At 45.6% G+C, this 19461-nt stretch overlaps 1 protein-coding gene across 3 annotated transcripts in view; it reads right to left on the reverse strand.

The window, feature by feature from the left end:
* GABBR1 (gamma-aminobutyric acid type B receptor subunit 1) overlaps positions 1-2322 on the reverse strand; it is a 30175-nt gene extending 27853 nt beyond the window's left edge. For all 3 annotated transcript variants that reach the window (XM_018038812.1, XM_018038810.1, XM_018038811.1), the window contains exons 1-3: positions 2052-2322; positions 1567-1651; positions 659-862 (exon numbers count right to left, since the gene is read on the reverse strand). In XM_018038812.1, coding sequence (XP_017894301.1) covers positions 659-862; positions 1567-1651 — 289 coding nt within the window. In that variant the 5' untranslated portion in view covers positions 2052-2322. The remainder of the gene's footprint in view (positions 1-658; positions 863-1566; positions 1652-2051) is intronic.

A 19461-nucleotide genomic window follows, 5' to 3' on the forward strand; every position in this document is an offset into this window, starting at 1 on the left:
GCTTTGAGTTTGAGTCCACAAGCATCCTACTCTGCGGGAAATCAGGTATTAAAAAGATAGCTTCTCTAGTTTCCAGTCCTCCCTTAATCCTGTAAGTATCTACATTCAGAAAAGAAAGAAACAGCATTTCCATCATAGGAACCCAAGATGGAGCTATAAGCACATAAAATGGGATCTCTTCAAAGTGGGCGGTTGTCTGGCTTTGAGATGTGTAGATGTATGTAACTTTAGATGCACAATCAGATTTGCCTTATTATAGTTGGCTTTATACTCCTGTTAAACTGGGTTTTAATTGGGGGGGGGGGGCGGTGGTACTGGTCTCTCCACTGGAGACAGGTATTCCCAAATGGGATGAAATCATTTTAGAATGTTTTTGCATAAACTGCCACTGGTAATCCTCAAAGATACTAACTCACAAGATATTTCCTCAAATGGTCAGTGGCCTAATGACGGGAGGATGAAATGAAACCTGCAGGCTGCTAACTTTACTGCCTGCAATTGCACACAGCAAAGTCCCTCTTACATAGTAGTCATTCCATAAATGTACTTGTGAATTTAGTTACACTGGATTTAAAGTGCTGACTTGCCAGCAATGATGCCAAGTTTGAGGCAGGAAGAATTGGCTCGAAAAGGGGAGGGGCTTTGGGAAGCTACTCACCACAGCGGCTGGGTGTGTCCATATCTGTCCAGGAGCCGTTGGCCAGGCACTTGCGCACCTTGGGCCCCACCACCTCGCGCTCCCCCCGGCACACATACTCAATCTCATAGTCCACGGGCAGGAAGTTGATGGCCTTCACCTGGTCCCGAGTCAGGCCCCTGTACCTGATGCCCCCTTCCCAGGGCGGGTGTATGATCTGGCAACCTGGGGGGTGAGTCCACAGGGAGGGGGAAAGAGAAGGATGGTGGGGCGGGGGGCGGGGGGGGCGGGGGGAGGAAAAGGCAGAGTCAGCAGTGGGAGGCAGGGGTGAGTAGGGCGGGGTCTAGGGGGCAGGTGGAGGACAGGTGCTGGGGTGAGGTGCTGGAGGGTGGGAGAGGGGAGGAGTAGGGAGCCCTGGGTTAAAGGGCACAGCGGAATGGGCCAGGGCTAAGGCTAATTGGGGAGCCCACAAGTGGGAAGGGAAGGATGCTGGTTGGGGTAATGGAGAAAAGTAAGAAATCACGAAAGGGTATGATATGCAAATGAGTTTGGTAAGAAAAGACTAAAGGAGAATCTGGTTGAATGAGGATGAGAGGAGAGGGGTGTCTTCCAAGGCCACCTGGGCAGCAATGTAGGATCAAGGAAAAAGCGGAACTGAGGTAGCAATGTGGGCCCGGGAAAGGGGGGTGGGGGGCGGGGAAACAATGCGGGTCACAAAAGGTGGCCTAGTGTAGTAATAGGGGGCAGAGAAGGGGGGTGCTGGGTAATAATGAAGGGTGATGGAAAGGAGGTCAGGAGTAGTAAAGTGGGGCTGAGCAGACGGGGTTGCCAGGCCCCGATGCCGTGTAGGGCTGACGGGAGAGTAGGGGGATGCAAGGAAAGGGGGAGTGGGGTGGCGGGGTGCCCGAGGTCGCCGGAGAAGGGTGCACCTTCAGAGGTGGCGTTGGGGGTCTGCGCCCCGCCCGCGCCCGGGGGGCGGAGAAAGAGCGGCGCCAGCAGCAGCAACAGCAGCATCTGAGTGAGAGGCGGCCGTGAGGATCGGACCCGGGAGGCGGCCTGGCCTCCCTCCGGTCGCCTCGCGGGCTCCGACCAGGCTCAGCCCGGGGACCGGGAGAGCGCCCCGCGGAGGAGGCGGGGGCGGAGCCCGGCGCGGGGTGGGGGGAAAGGAGGAGAGAGAGCCTGTCCCCACCCTCCTCCTGCCTCCCTCGGCACCCCCACCCTCCCGGGACTCCTCCTCTCCCCGGGCCCCGGCGGCTCGCCCGAGCCCGGCTGCCCCGCGCTCCCGGGATCGACCGCCTCGCGGCTCCCGGCTCCCTTCCCCGCCGCTCCTCCTCTCCTCCGGCCCCCCGGCCCCCGGCTTCCTTCCCCGCACTCCCCTCTCCAAGCCCGGCCTCCCCCGGGCCCTGGCTCTTACCTCGGCGCGCCGGCCCGGCTCCCCGGCTCTCCCGGGCCTCAAGGCCCCAGGCCCGGCCGCTCCTCCCGGCTCCCCCCTCCTCCCTTGCTCCACCTTCCCCTCCTCCCGACCCTCCTCCCGGCGAATCCGCTCTCCAGCCCGGCCAGGGTCTCTCCCTTCGGTCTCACCTCCCCCAAACCCCACCCCCGTCTCTCCTTCCCCGGGGCGGCGGCGGCCGCGGGAGCGGGGAGCCGGGAGGGAAGGAGGCGGCGCCGGGGACCGGGAAAGCTCCCGGGCGGAGGGAAGAAGGAGGGTGCGGGAGGAGACAGGGCGGGGGGAAGGGGGGGAGACTGGGGAGAGGGCACCTCCCACAACCCAAACCCCGGGAGCCGCCCCGGATCCCGGCCCCGCCCTGGACCGCCCACAGCGCTGGGGGGCGGGCGGCGGGCGAGCAGGGTTCGGAGCTAAGGGAGAGGGGCTCCGGTGCACCCGCACACACGCGCGGGGGGACCCGCGGGCCAAACCACTGGGAGCTGGGGCGGCGGCGAGGGGGCCCGACCCAAAGGCCGAGGAGCTGGCGCTGAGACAGGGAGCCTGAGATGCAGGTGGAGAAAGACGGCTGCACAAAGGGAAGCAGCCCTGGCCGGGGTGAGACGGGAGAGGCTGAAGCCGACGACCAGGGGCAGGACGAGACGGGTGGGAGAGAAAGGAGAAACCAGGGTCAGATAGCGCAGGGGCAGGGAGGGGAGGGGGTGAAGGCCGGGAGCCACCTCAGCGCGACAGGAGTTGTTGGATGGAGAAGACGAGCTGGAGACCAGAGCGGCTCCGCGGGTCCAGCAGCGAGGCTACTCGCCTGCCTGGGGAGGGAAAGCAGAGGGAGGACTGGAAGGAAAAGACGGGGAGGGTAACGTCAAGGAGAGAAATTGAAGTAGGAGGGGGGAAAAAGAAAAAAGACCGGAGAATAAAGAACCTCCAAGTGGGCAGAAGCCAGCATTATCTCCGCTCCAGCAGGGCCTAGCAATCAATATTTCTTGACTAAGGAAGAACTGGGCGCTCTAGAGACAGCGGGGCAAGTGCAGGCCTTTTGACAGTTCCAGAGGCTCCAAGCTATTGTCTTTCTGGTGGAGGAAGAAATGTGCGTGTGTGCACGCACACGTGTGTGTATGGTTCATGGGGATGGGTTTGGGCTGCCACAGGAGACAGAAGGCTCTTTTGTGGGCGGGGGGGGGGGGGGGGGTGGATTTCTTTCTGGCTTGTCCTGGGAAGGGGTGGGGGAAAGCTAAATACTATGAGACTGATTAGAACTGAAGTTCTAAAACCTTCAACCCTTCAAACATCTTGTCATGAGTCCTTTACTGTGCTGAATTGAAACTCATAAAGGAAATAACCTACCTACACACAGAACTTTAAAAAAAAAATGCTTCCCTGACTGTAGCATAAGAAAGAAAAAAAAAAGTAATTTGTAGTAAAAAAACATAAACAGTATTTTAACGTGTGAGTGTTGAAGTCATGACGAAGTAGGCAGATGCTAGCACTTATCCATAGAATCACAGGGCTGGAACTGCTACAAACGCCGGTTGATACAGGTGCTGAGTTGGTGACTCAACTACCTCCAGCGTGTTGCCATCAATGAAGTGACTTAACAAAATGTTGAACAAGTCTTGGTAGCAAAGTCAGTCTTCCCTGAATTCACACAGAACTGTAATTGCATTCCTAGAAAGTTCATTGTATATTAAAGCCGCTTTTTTAACTGTATTAAATTCTAGGTTCAGATAATTAAATACAAGTTATCACCTACATGAAGGTCCTAGGGGATACTTGAGAATCTGGAGGAAGGACAGCTCTTCACTCTGCAGGCTATACTTTGAAGGATGTCTTATTCCCCATTAGGGCCCTTGGTGACCCCCTCCATCACTTACAAAAAGAAAGCCCACAAATTTTCAAACTGTCCTTTAGGGAGTGGTTGAGATCTGCTGAGCTACAAAAAGGGCAGGATTTCTAACCTCTCAAAATGATAGCGATCCCTCCTCTAAAGATGTGCTGTTTTTATCAGCAAGGCAGAATCAAAAATGTGGGTGTCAAGTTATTGGCAGCAGCAAAAAAAAAAAAAAAAAAAAAAATCATATGGATGAGAATTTTCCTAGACTGCTTTGAAAGAAGTGTTTCCTGACTCTACCGTGTCTATGGGCTAGGTCAGCTGTCTGGTCATGCTCTTTCTTGGTCCTGGCAAGGTTGAGAGCCCAGAGGACACCTTCCCTATTGCCAGCAGGGCCTTCCTGTAGGGGAGCATCTGAGTAGGAACTCTCCCAGAAGCCCAAAAGGTCCTCATCTAGTCTTTCTTTTCTTTTTGACGAATGTACAGCTTGTGGGATCATAGTTCTCTGACTGGGGATTGAGCCCAGGAACTAGACAATGAGAGCACCAGGGAATTCCCTAATCTCTCACTCTGGAAACTTGTCTTTGTTTCCCTGAGGTCCTGAGTCCTTCACTACACTGAATTGAGGAAGGTGGAAGGACGGAATCCCCCACCCCCCAGAAAAGAGGAGTCTAAGATTCTATGAAATTGAAATTTATCTTGGTGATATTTATCACCACACTGCTGATGCTAGCCCAGAAAGGAAATAACTTTAATTTAATGTCCAAATCACAGAATGTTGATTCAATAAATTAGAATGTTATTTGTTCAAAGGAATAGTTATAAAAACATGTTTAAAAGAGTGTTTAATGACATTTACATGGGAAAATAAGCAAATTTGAGGGGGGAAGCAGAATACAAAATGTGTACAATAGTGGTATACATGTGTTTAAAAGCTGAAAGAAAATACATTAACATATTAGCTATGATTACCTCTGGGGCCACAAAATTATTAGATACATTTTTTGGGGTCATATTGGTTCAATTTTTTTCAAATGTTTTACAAATATTACCTTTATCATACTTGTTTTTAATTGTTGGGGGTTTTTTTAACCTTCAAAAGCATATTGAAGCAGTGTAGCCAATATCTCTTATTCAATGGGCAGAGGCATCTGAGGGTATGGAGAGAGGCTCCAATTATATTCAGTATACAAACCACTCACCTTTTTCCACCAGTAGCTGCAACTCTTTCTTTCACACCTTTGTACTCTCCAATATGGCTTCCCAGCTTCCTGGTCCATATTCCTCAGGGATTTACTGAGGTCCTTCCTTCCCCACTTACAGCTTAGTATCCTAACCCCTCCTCCCCACAGTCAATCCACTTCCTTCTTCCACATTCAGCTCAGAACTCCTCTCTTCCAGAAAAGTCCTTGGACCTGATTCCTTCCTTCCATCACTCCTGTATTGTTTATGCCTTTGGCAACATCAAAGGCAGTTTTCCCAGTTTGGGACTATTTTTTTTATAGAGACAGTAGCGTTCCCACTCAGATTAACTGAGAATTTCCATGACCAATTACCTGACCAATTTCCATGTTCATTTTATTTCCCATACTTCCAGTTTCTTTCCTGTCATCTGCCTCATGTTCTGTCCAACTCTGAGAGGAAAAAGCCCAGAATTTAACACCTCGTAAGCCCTAAAAACATATTAACCAAAGTAGCTCAGTTAATTGATGATCTGCTAGATGCTTTCGTGGGGCATCTAATATAATTTTCACACAACCATGCAAAATAGATGGCAATGTTTTAATTTTGTGAGAGGTGAAAGTGATAAGTCGCTCAGTCATGTCCAACTCTTTGCGACCCCATGGACTACACAGTCCATGAAATTCTCCCGGTCAGAATACTGGAGTGGGAAGCCTTTCCCTTCTCCAGAGGCTCTTCCCCACCCAGGGATCGAACTCAGGTCTCCCACAGTGCAGGAAGATTCTTTACCCGCTGAGCCACAAAGGAAGTTTTAATTTTGGAGGAGAGTAAACTGTGATTTAGAGAAGTTAAGAGGCAAATCAGAGGATACTGAGCTACAAAATCAACAGAGCCAATATTTGAATTCCACGTCTTTTACTTCATTTCCAAAGACTTTCCAGTGCATCCAGACTTCGTTTCAAGGCGCATCTCTCATCTAACTCTCACCCCAAGGTATTCTTCATCAAAGATCACACTGCATTTCAGCTCTGTCTTCCCATCTGAAGCAGCAGCGGTCAGTGTGTGAAGGGAGGATATTTGTACCCTCTTACGTTACCTTCAGGCTAGGTTTTCTGTCCTGCACAGCTCTTGCTGTTTAGAAAAATGTATAGGACAAAGATTTAAAATTAAACACGAGTTATTTGCATGCTAGGCTTCACTAAGGCATATACAGGGGAATCCAATCAGGAATTCACAAAACTTCAATGAAATTAAAAAGCCACATTGCAAATGTCTAGCCCAGTACTTACCTCCTGTACCCACAAGATGCTCTGAGGTCATGGGGACTACTGTCTCTCAGCAGCTCTGGGCCAGTAGTGACCAGATTATAAAGGTGATACGGTGAGTTACCTCTGCAAATAATTTCTCCATAAATAAGCCCTTCTATAATAATGAATGAACACAATGTAATGAAATGCTAGGTTAACCTAAGCAATAAAAAAGGCAGTGGTTATTTTGTCTCTCTTATAAAAGGTATATGAGGTCAGGTTAGCAGATCTAGAAAATATTCTGTTCTCACAAACAAATCTGCTAAGTATTTCTACTCATGGAACTATGAGACGATCGGATTTTTAAGGATTTTATGATAAGGAAGTATCATGTTTAATTAAATATATATAATTAAGTATATACACCAAGTATGCATAATTAATCATACAATTTCAAAAAACACATGCATCAGAATGCATGTATGAAATTGGTTGGTAGAGATCCTACTTGTTCATTTTGCTGTAACATTTTTCTCTTCTGAAATATCCAATTCACATATCTATCATGATTCTCACTAATGCTAAGCACTCTAGGACACTCAGTTCACTTCAGTTCAGTCGTTCAGTCATGTCAGACTCTTTGCGACCCCATGAACTGCAGCATGCCAGGCCTCCCTGTCCATCACCAACTCCGGGAGTTTACCCAAACTCATGTCCTTTGAACTGGTGATGCCATCCAATCATCTCATCCTCTGTCGTCCCCTTCTCCTTCTGCCCTCAATCTTTCTCAGCAGGGTCTTTTCAAATGAGTCAGCTCTTTGCATCAGATGGCCAAAGTACTGGAGCATTCTAGGACACTAACCAAATGATATTCAGAGTAAAAAGACACATCACCCAGATTTTTCTATTAGCAACCACAGAATGTTGAAAACTCCATTGTTTGATATGTATATCCAGGTCTCAGGCCCATAATAAGCACAAGCATGTTTCTGCCGTAAAATGCATGACTCTCAATACTAGGCTGAGTAAAGACCATGCACAGGTTTACCTCTGGCTTTGCCGCAAAGTGGAGGCAAGTCAAGCCAGGTATGCCACCAAATGAGTTTAGAAACAAAATTTTTGGTTTTCAGAGCATTGTGGATTTTGGAATTACAGAAAAGGTTGTGTGGAACCCATTATACAAGTATGAGAAAATATTTACAAATAGATGTTTTCAGGAGTCAAATGAACACACCTGAGGCAACAGACTGGAACTAATTTTTTATTAGTTTTTAATTTTTATTGATGTATAGTTGATTTGCAATGTTGTATTAGTTTCTGGTGATTCAGTTATGTGTGTGTGTGTATACATACAGACTAGAAATTCTGCTTATGGAAATACCATAGAAACAGGGCTTCCCTGGTGGATCAGTCCATAAAGATCTCCCTGCAATGCAGGAAACCTGAGTTTGATCCCTGGGTTGGGAAGATCCCCTGGAGAAGGAAATGGCAACCCACTCTAGTATTCTTGCCTGGGAACTCCCATGGACAGAGGAGCTTGGCAGGCTACAGTCCATGAGGTCACAAGAGTTGGACATGACTTAACGACTAAACTACCACCATCATGACTATACCATAAAAACACCATTGAGGATTTCCATAAAGGCCCTATATGGAAACCATGACCCTACAACAGTGGGGCAGATGGGTCCTGCCCTGGGCCAGAGAATCATATCATACTACTCAAATCCTAGCAGAAAGAAAGTCTCAAACAGCTGTGAAGCAAGCTCTGCTTTTAGCAACTAGAGTAAACAAACACCTGCTGAGTTTTACCTCTTCCCTATTATTCCAAGACATCATTCTGAAATTCTAAAAACCAGCATGACTCATCCACACCTTCAGATGCTTTCAGTATTTATTACACTTAGAGCAGCATGGAAACATAATACCTTATTGGTGTATCATTTACAAAGAACTCGCATTATCTCTCTTAATCCTTTCAACTGCCTCAGTGTGGTGATATCTCCATTTGTCAGATGAGAAAACTGCTGCTCAGAAAGTCTAAATGAACTCCCCAAGGTCACACAGCCAATAAATAGCAGAGCTGGGCAACAAACGCAGGCTTTTGGTCCTTCCTTCTCTCACCCTGCTCCAACCATGCTGGCCTGATTGCATTTTTTGTGTGCTTAGTCGTTCAGTCGTGTCCGACTTTTTGTGACCCCATGGGCTGTAGCCCGCCAGGCTCCTCTGTCCATGGGGATTCTTCAGGCAAGAAAACTGGAGAGGTTGCCATGCCCTCCTCCAGAGGATCTTCCCAATCCAGGGATGGAACCAAGGTCTGCTGCACTGCAGGCAGATTCATTATCATCTGAGCCACCAGGGAAACCCAAGAACACTGGAGTACGTAGCCTATCCACTCTCCAGGGGATCCTCCCGACCCAGAAATCAAACCAGAGTCTCCTGCATTGAAGGCAATCCTTTACCAGCTGAGCTACCAGGGAAGTCGTCTTCATGGTGTCTGTAGTTTGTCAAAGACCTTGCAGGTATTGGTAAAATAGGTACTTTTTTCCATGGGCCATAATGGTGACACACCCTCCATATATGTAGGTCTTTCCATCCTGTGAGTTACAGAATCACAATAATAGCATTTATTGTATTATTAACAGTTTGGGGCCATGTGATTTACTTAGACTGTCTCACGTGCTCCTTATAACATTCTCTGGTATAGATGTAATTTCTGTTTTTATAAGCTAGGAAAATGAGAAGCAAGTGAATTTAATAATCTGCCCAGTGTCTCACACATAATAAGCTGAGATCAGAACATCTGTTTATCTGACTCCAAAGACCCTGCTTAGCCTGATGACCAGCTGTGGGAGGTATTTCGAAAGCACCCAGGGGTCTGACTCCCTGGGAGTCTTCTGTGTATCAGCCATGCTGTTGTGGATGGAACCACTGGGGCAAACATTACATGAGTAAGATTTCTGTTAGGAGTAGATTCACCTGAGCATAGATAGAGCCAGGGGATTGGCAGGAACACAGGCAGGGTCTCTCTTCAGGAAGGTTTCTCCAGTATTTTCTGAGATGTTTCCTTTCAGCTATGGGCTTCCTAGATGGCTCCAGCAGTAAAGAATCCACTTGTCAACGCAGTCAACAAAGGTTTGATCCCTGGTCAGGAAGATCTCCTGGAGAAGGAAATGGCGACCCACTCCAGTATTCTTGCCTGGGACAGAGGACTGTCCATGGGACAGTCCATGCACACAACTCAGCAACTAAACAACTTGTAGCAATGTCTCTCCTTAGTTGCCTTATTCGCAGGTGCTGTTGTTATGCGGCCCATGGTGCAGGGATGCCCATGCCCTTCCTTTAGTGACCAGTAGATGCATAGCCCATCCTAGTTGGATTAGTAAACTGAAGCTGCCTCACCAGTATTAAGCCTGGCAGGATCTCTGTTCATTTCCCAGCACCCTCGAATTTCCTCTAATGGCATTTTAGGTATAGTTTCTGGTGATGTATAAGCTTTCATCCAGATGGCAGCACTCATGGTGGTCCATGTACTATGCTAGTACAGTAAAGATGCTACTGGGAAGCTGGTCCTCCTGCCCTTTCTGCTGCTCTTAAGGAAGGTGCCCTTCCAAAGATCAGTCTTCTTGGTCTTATTCTAGGATGCTGCTGTGAAATAGGGACAAAGGTGGAGATCGTCTCTCTGTATCTGGAGCACATTTTTATTCTGTCTCTTTAATTACAAGTAGGACAGGGGAAGGGGACAAATGAAAAGAAGAGGGAGACCCAGTGGACCTTGGGAAAAGAACTGGCGACCCTGCTGTCCCCGGTTGCTGTCAAGCAGCCGGCAGGCAAGACAGGGTGTCTTGTTTCATCCTCCTCTTGTGCTCACTGTCCTAAATCTGAGAACAGTCACCCTTTGAAGTCTCTCTCCCTAAACCCAAACCAACTGAAGCCATTGTGGGGAATTTTTTAAATAGCAAGTATCCCTGAATTTCCTACCCTCTTACTAACATGTTACTGAGGGGACTGGGGGTAATGATGTAGCTGATACTCTAGGGGCCTATGAGGAAAGAACACAAGCTAAACAGGAGACTAATGTGGAGGGAGGAATGTGGATGTACTGGTTGGGAAGGAGGATGAAATGGCTCAGAAGAGAAGCACAACTAGGATGGGCTGAGCACCTACAACCTTTTTTTCTTTTTTTTTGGCCACCCGCTTGGCACATGAGATCTTAGTTCCCCCACCAGGGATTCAACCTGCACTGTCTGCATTGGAAGGGTGGTGGCTTAACCACTGAACCACCGAACCACCCAGAAAGTGACCATTTCTTGATTTTAACTCCTGAGTAATTTCATTCTGTGGGCACTGAGGGGTCATGCAATCTCCAAAGTCTATCTGGGAGTTAGATAGACTTAGGTTGCATGTGGTGGTGGTTGTTGGTGGTGGGGTTTTTTTTTCCCCCCCCAGGAAATTGGTTTACTTTTATTTGTGGGGAGGCAGGGCAGCAGATATATCTTTCTTCAGGTAAGCTCATAAAAATGTTAGAACTAGAACTGATTTATTGCAAAAATATTTAGAATAGGATAAATTTAGACTTAGATTTATCTAATAAAATATGAATTGTTCAATTTACATGAACATAGTTTACAAGAACATTTTTATTCCATATTGTGAGGTGCACTTATGTATTTTGTTTGTTTATACATCATCTTTTTTCACATGTATTTTTTTGGTGGAGGAGAACAAACAGAGAGTCAAGTGTTATGCTTCCTTGCTTGGAGGAGAAAGAAGTAAGGCTTGAAATATAATATATGTCACGTCCATACTTTTCTCAGTTATGAGACAGCTTCACCGGCGATATAATTTAGGGAATTATTTTGGATGAGGGAAAGGCAGCAAAACATAAGTAAAAGAGAAAGGAATTTGAAGTGGAAAAAGAAAAACCAACCTAGAATTAAAGAATCAGATCAGCCAGCAACAGCACCCTAGCAAACAGCACCCAATATGAGCATGTGACCTGACCTCGCTGATCCCTAATTTCTAACTATAAATGGAAAAAAAATTTCTACCGTCACTCATTTGCTTTGCTGAGTAATTATGAGGTTCAAACAACATAAAGCACTCTATACGACTGAAACCCTGACACAGTGTAAGTATGTAAAGTGTTACTATAGGATGATCCATGCCTCAAAGAGACAGGAAGACCAAGAAAATGAATGTTTGCCTATAAAGTAACAAATGTAGGAGGCACTCATAGATGGGGAAAAATGGAAACAGAGGCAGATTTTCTTCTTGGGCTCCAAAATCACTATGGACATTGACTGCAGCCACAAAATTAAAAGACCCTTGCTCCTTGGAAGAAAAGCTGTGACAAACCTAGACAGCATATTAAAAAACAGAGATATCACTTTGCTGACAAAGGTCTGTATAGTACAAAGCTCTGGTTTTTCCAGTAGTCATGTACGGATGTGAGAGTTGGACCAAAAAGGCTGAGTGCTGAAGAATTAGTGTTTTCAAATTGTGGTGTCAGACAAGACTCTTGAGAGTCCCTTGGACAGCAAGATCAAACCAGTCGATCCTAAAGAAAATCAACCCTGAATATTCATTGGAAGAACTGATGCTGAAGTTGAAGCTCCAATACTCTGGCCACCTGATGTGAAAAGCTGACTCACTGGAAAAAACCTTGATTTGGGGAAAGACTGAAGGCAGGAGGAGAAGGGGGCGAAGAGGATAAGATAGTTGGATGGCATCACCAACTCAATGGACATGAGTTTGAGCAAGCTCCGGGAGATAGTGAAGGACAGGGAAGCCTGTTTTGCTAGTCCATGGGGTCACAAAGAGTCTGGCATGGCTTAGCAACTTAACAACAACAGCAACAATTCATTGAATGTTTGTGATTAATTTAGAAACAGAAACATGGAGTCCTTCTGATTCCCCATCCCAGAAGAATACCCTCCCACCATCCTCCACCAATAGCCATCTGGGAAGCCCCAGGATGTCTGAAGCAGCAAGTGAAGGGAAGCTGCTTCCTTTCCCTTCACAGAACCCTGAGAGGGCACTGGCCTCCTCTCAGAGTCCTTCACTCAGATTCTTAGATCTTTTCCGTCTCTGGATACTGCTACTGCACCTGGCCCTGGATTCACCAGGAAGTACCCAGACGCCACAGCTCCAAGATACACAAATAATTGCTTAGCCCTCTGTGCCTTGCCTCATTCTCAAAATGAGGTAATAATATATGTCTCCTGGTGATCAAGTGAGGTAGTCTTGGATGTGAAAGTTCCTGGCCCACAGAGGCTCCCCAAAAGAGTCCCCATCCGCAACTCCTATAAGTGCCCCCCGGCCTAGTCTCAGCTCAAACACCTCACAATGGGTATAGAAAAGAAGTTCTATCATGGCTTCATGATGGACAGAATTTATTTCTTATGTATTCTTTCAGAGATAGATTATGGCTACTTAAACAAATATATTTCCCCTTTTCTGACACAGTGTGATTGTTTGCAGAGATTGTTCTATAATAATACACAAAGGCCTTCCTCTTGCTTTATCATAGCTGAATAATATTCTGTTGGATGGCTGTCTCCATACAATCATCATTCAATGGATGAAAATGTGTTTAATCAGCTCTCTTTTAATAGACCCTAAGATGTTTATAATATTTTGCAATTACAAACAAAGCTGCATTGAATAATTCTGTACGTACATCATTCTCATATGTGAGGATTTATTGGCAGGATCACTCCATAAGAGTAGAAATGGGTAAATCGTGTATGCATGTGGGGGCGGGGTTGCCAAATATTACCAAACTACTGGCAAAGGGAGGACTTCCCAGGTGACTCAGTGGTAAAGAATCCGCCTGCCAATGCAGGAGCTGCAAGAGACATTGGTTTGATTCCTGGGTCAGGACAAATCCCCTGGAGAAGGAAATGGCAACCCACTCCAGTATTCTTGCCTGGAAAAATCCCATGCACAGAGGAGCCTGGCAGACTACAGTGCATGGGGTCGCAAAGAGTCAGACACGACTGAGAGACTGAGCACAGAACACAGACAAAAGGGGACTCTTGCCTGAAAAAGAGGATATCATCAAGGAGTCTGCGCAGAAAAATAAAGGATTCAGAATGTTTTTCTTATCTATGTCATGGGCATTATTGCTAAGAGCCTCATAAGAAAATATTATTGTTCCATAACCATTATTGAAAGTATTACAGGTGTATGAAGGAAACTGCATTGGCTGTAGGTTTTGTTTTGTTTTCATTTATTCAACAGATATTTGTGGAGCAAAGCACAATGCCAGGCACTCTGGGGTGTCACACATCTGAGAGAAATATGGTGTCAGCAGCCTTCATAGTCCTTATGATCTGCAAAAGTGATTTGGAAACTGGGATCGAGAAAGATAGCAAAATAAATCCATGCTTCAAGGCTCTGGGTTTTTGGGGGTTTTTTTCAGTTTAAAAAATAAAGACCGATAATATATATTTGATATGAGAACTAATTAAAATATCAAGTTTCCTTACTCTGGGGTAGAATTATTCAAACCCATACACTCATAGCAATGACTAGAAGACTGGAGGAAGTTATAATTTAAAATAGGTTTGATTAATAAGAAAAAATTAATTATATACAAATTTCATGCTGTTGCTGAAAGTCAGGTCTCCAAACAGTTCAGTTTGAGGAAAATAATAAGAAGGTGTAGAAAGGGAATTAAAAGCTACAGAAATGGTAGAGAAAACTTAGTGAACCACTAGCTTCAATATCTAATTGAACTTAATAAAATCCTAAATATAAAATGAAGCCTGCATATTTCCACCCCTAACTGGAGCAGAAACATCTGGAAAAAAATGCCAGTCTGATAACCTAGAATTCAGGGTTCTAGGTCTTACCCTGACAACAATCATCTGGCGACCTCAGGCCCCTCACAACATCTCTGGTGTCGGTTTCATCGTCAACACAAAGGAATAAAACTTTTATTTAATCTTCTTATGCTACATATTATTGTGAGGAACAAATATTAAAACAATCATAGAAAACATTTTGAGGAGATTAAAAAACTCCCCAAGAACGAGAATTAGTTATTTCCTCCACAATTAGCATTCAATGCTGGTATGTTACACACCACCAGGTTCTTAAATGTGAGTTCATTGATGCATTAATATTTCAGTGCGTATAAACTCTATACAACTTTGTCAACCAACTAAGATACAATATGTCCTCCACTAAGTACTCTCACAAGGACAGACCCCAGCTAAACTTCACCCAGTGTCCCTCCATGCTTGCTGTGTCCAATCTCACAGCAATAACTTAATTTGATCACTAGAGGGCACTGGCTACAAGGCAAGCTTAAGTTCCTCCAGAAACTATTTTTCCCAGTTAAGGAGATTTTCCAGGCTTGTTTGTTTGGTAAGGTTGTTTTGTTTTGGTTTTTTTAATCATTATTATAAAAGCCATATGTTCACTGTGAAACTATATCAAACACTGTATGAAATAAAAAGGAAATGTCTCATTTCCTAGCCTTGATTTGAATGCAATAGTATATAGCCCTAATTAATCCCAGTTAAGCAGAAAGCTGTGCTGGGGAAATAGAAATAGCCATAATGTTTCAAGACCACACTGGAAGCGTAGCCATAACCAACACAAAACTACTATACCCGATGTCCATCCCACCCCACCCATAGAAACACACGTCTCCACATTCAACTCCACTCTCATTAATTTTAAGGCCCCAATCCTCTTAATAGTTTACTGTCTCCTTTCAAAATCTTTGTCCTTCTTTAAGGGAATAGCATCAACAGACTAACTGAATTGGTTGAACTTCTGTGGTTGTTAGTAAGTCAGTAACTTGAAAGAATGGTTTCAAGAAGCATATTTTAAAATCCTACAGTCATGGAGAAGGAAATAGCAACACACTCCAGTATTCTTGCCTGGGAAATCTCATGCACAGATAAATAGGCTACAGTCCATGGCATCCCAAAGAGCTGATCCCAACTTAGCAACTGAACAACAACAACACACAATCAGGCAGATTGTGATTTAGGAAACTACTTATTGATGGAAATCCGGTATAAAATGGGAGTGAAGTGACCTAGCAATATGGAATATAGAGTTTTGTAAAAAAGTTACAATTTATGTATAGAATAATAGCTGCAAATATTAAAACAATAAAGTCCATAGCTAAAGGATCAGAAAAACACCTACAGTCAAACATATAAATATAATATTTTTCCCTCTCCATAATGTTTTTTTCTGAGGTTAAAGTATATATCTCATGACTTTGCAACACCAACCACTTAGAATGCTGCTGACAGGGGCAAATGAAAACCAAATTGTTCTGATTAGTCAAAATGCCTGTCATAACATTCATTCAACAAGAAAGAATACATTTGAATCAACTTGATTGATTAACAAATCTAGACATCAGTCTTCTCATCTGGCACTTGAAGGATTCTTGAGCACCTGGGTGCTACGGGTTCAGAGCATCAACATCCCCTGGGATAAACACAGAGATGGATTGCCTTGGTGGGAAAAAAATGTCTTCCTTTCCTAGAGCAGGAGGGAAGATGACAGAAAGAGAAAGACTTGGGTCCTGTGCCTGTGAGAGTCTCGGAAGCTGTGGAAGCAGAGGTTGGGAAGAACATGTATATACAGACTGCACTGGGTCTTCATTGCAGTCAGTGGCCTTCTCCTGTTACTGAGCTCTAGCTCTAGTTGTGCTGGGTAGGCTTAGTTTGCCCCACAGCATGTGGGATCTTACTTCCTCAGTTCAGTTCAGTAGCTCAGTCATGTCCGACTCTTTACGACCCCATGAATCACAGCACGCCAGGCTTCCCTGTCCATCACCAACTCCCAGAGTTCACTCAAACTCATGTCCATTGAGTCAGTGATGCCATCCAGCCATCTCATCCTCAGTCGTCCCCTTCTCCTCCTGCCCCTAGTCCCTCCCAGCATCAGAGTCTTTTCCAATGAGTCAACTCTTCGCATGAGGTGGCCAAAGTACTGGAGTTTCAGCTTTAGCATCATTCCTTCCAAAGAACACCCAGGGCTGATCTCCTTTAGAATGGGCTGGTTGGATCTCCTTACAGTCCAAGGGACTCTCAAGAGTCTTCTCCAACACCACACTTCAAAAACATCAATTCTTTGGCACTCAGCTTTCTTCACAGTCCAACTCTCACATCCATACATGACCACTGGAAAAACTTCCCCAACCAGAGATCAAATCCTCATCCCCTGCGTTGGAAGGTGGATTCTTAACTACTAGACCACCAGGGAAGTCCTGGGTATAATATTAAGGGATGGCAAAGGTGAGGGGGAAGGGCGAGGAGATCCTGGCTTCAGGTAAGCCACATTTGGCCCCTGAAAAGCAACCAAAGCCATTTATCATAGGTCATCCCTACCCCTCAAAATAGTTCCCTCCAGGCAAGCAGACACCCGAAGCTCCTCATCACACAAAGCCCTTAATCCAGGATTCAAGATCAAAAGTCAAAAATACTAACCTCTGAATTAACAAGTTGGTATGATCATAGACCAAGTAAAAGTGTAAACACTGATCTAAAGGGATTACAATGCAAGAAGGTACCTGAAGGCAGAACCCACAGCCTGAAAGAGAGGATACTACAAACGCTGGTGATCTGAAGGTGAAAATTCCAGTTTTTCATTTATTCTTTTACACAACCATATTCTATTATGTATCCCTCTTTCTTCCAGCCTAGGAGGATACAGGGAAAACAAGATAGAGTCCTGCTTTCATGGCTGGACTTTCTATGCCCAAGCAGGCCCTGCACAAAAGGTGTTATTATGGCCTTTGAGAGTCAGATACAGACCTAAGTACCTTACATACCTTGTCTCATTCAATCCTCACATCAACCCCATAACTCCCATTTTACAGTTAAAGAAGCTGAGGCTTCTTTTTCTATCCAAGGTAACCAAGGTAACATTCTCCCACAGACTAGTAAACTGGAGTCTGGCATGTTTATCAATCAGCTGCATGGAACTGGAATTTGCACTTGAGCATCTAGGCATATATATATATATATATATATATATATATATATATATATATATATATAGAGAGAGAGAGAGAGAGAGAGAGAGAGAGAGAGAGAGTCTGTCATATTCTAGAGTAGGGATATTGGGAGCCCTGAAAAAGTTGTACGAATTCCGAACAGAATTCTCTCTCCGTGTAGTTTTCTCTGGTAGGTGAAAAAAAGAAAAAAGACTGTCGTTGCCAGACTCTAAGATGATGGGCAAAAAGACAGTCTCTCAGCTCCAAAATGGCCACGACGTTTTCCTTCGTAGGAGCAACCGCGTAGGGACAGAAGGGCCATTCGCAGGCGGGTGCTCTCAGGGACTGGGCCAGGTGCCAGAAGGGCCAACTGGATCTTCCCTCTCCTGAGCTATTGGCGCCGCAGCATTTAAGGGCTCCTTAATCCAGGGTCGACAAAAGGAGAGGAAAGAGACAGAGGAGGAAGTTAGGTAACCAAGGGAGGTGGGTCTAAACTGAAAGAGCAAGAAAAGCTTTCCCGGTTGAAACTGGATGTCACTGTTGTTCGGTCTGAGGGCGCCTCGCTTTTGCGTTGTTCCCCGCCCCTCAAGGGCTCCTGGCAACCAGTTCTCGGCGCAAAAGCCGTATACGTCACCTGTTGCGAGGCAGACTGGGAGCACCTCCTGGGCCTTCACCTTCGACATCTTTAGTGGGCGTTGGCAAAAAGTGAAGGCATTAGGGAGGTAGGAAAGAAGTGAGGAGGAGAGGGGAAGAAAGAAGAAAATGTATATTCTTGTAAGGTTATACAGCTACGAAAAACATCTTAGAGTTACCTAGCCTAACCTGCCATTCTAAGTTGGCAGGACGTCCAGGAATGGGATGCCAGCTCTCTCCCTCAGTCTGATGGACAGAAGATTCTCGTTTGTATTGAACTGAACTCTAGCTCTGAATTGTACCTGTTTTACTCCAAGAGGAGCCTCAGAACAGCTTAACGCCTCTTCCATAGGACTGCTGCTGCTGCTAGCTGGTAAGTCGCTTCAGTCGTGTCCGACTCTGTGCGAACCCATAGACGGCAGCCCACCAGGCTCCCCCATCCCTGGGATTCTCCAGGCAAGAACACTGGAGTGGCTTGCCATTTCCTTCTCCAATGCATGAAAGTGAAAAGTGAAAGTGAGGTTGCTCAGTCCTGTCGGACTCGTAGCGACCTCATGGACAGCAGCCTACCAGGCTCCCCCACCCATGGGACCTTCCAGGCAAGAGCACTGGAGTGGCTTGCGATTGCCTTCTCTTCATTACATTTTGCTCAAAATCAGCACAAATTCATTCCCATCTATGGGGCAGGGGACGGGGTGGGTAGCAAGCCTAAATGCTTGACTCACCTGATTCATAACAAGTTGAATGCTTTTCTTTTCGAAAAATTAAAATATTGGTGGTGAAATTCAGAATAATAACAAAGAAGACACAAACATGGAAGAAATATTGATAGATAAAACGTAAACTTTTGGCTACAAGGACTCACTTGCTGGATACCTGCATCAGCTTACTCAGATCAGTGTTCGAATTTCTTCTGTAGACCCATGAAACATTGGGCTAAATGGATAGAAATTAGACGTTTTACAGTCTATCAGTTATTGAGTCTCCTAGGAACTTGCAAACCAGTTTAAGCACATGTGTGGAGAAGGAAATGGCAACCTACTCCAGTATTCTTGCCTGGAGAATCCCAAGGACGAAGGAGCCTGGTTGGCTGCCGTTTGTGGGGTCGCACAGAGTTCGACAGGACTGAAGCGACTTTGCAGCAGCAGCAGCAGCATACTGTGAAAATAAGGCCACAAAAGCGGAAAATATCAATTTCCTCCTGCTATTCGTACCACTAGGGGGAGCTCCAGAAGAAAAAAAATCACTGCAAGTGAGAGCAAATAAGGGCACTTACAGAGTGTTTACTGTGTACCATTCAGTTCCCGTGGGTTCCTTCCTGTAATTCTGCTCACAGTCCTAATGGGACAGATGTCATTCTCCTCCACTTGCAGAGAAGAAAGCTGAGCTACAGTATATTCGCATGTACAGAGTATACAGCTTTGTGCAGGGCAATTTATTAAAACTGCAACTGCACATGCTGTTTGAGCTAACAACTGCACCTGTACAGAAGCCAGTGAACAACCAGCGCCACTGCAC

This window comes from Capra hircus, chromosome 23 (genome assembly GCF_001704415.2).
Source record: "Capra hircus breed San Clemente chromosome 23, ASM170441v1, whole genome shotgun sequence".
NCBI lineage: Eukaryota > Metazoa > Chordata > Mammalia > Artiodactyla > Bovidae > Capra > Capra hircus.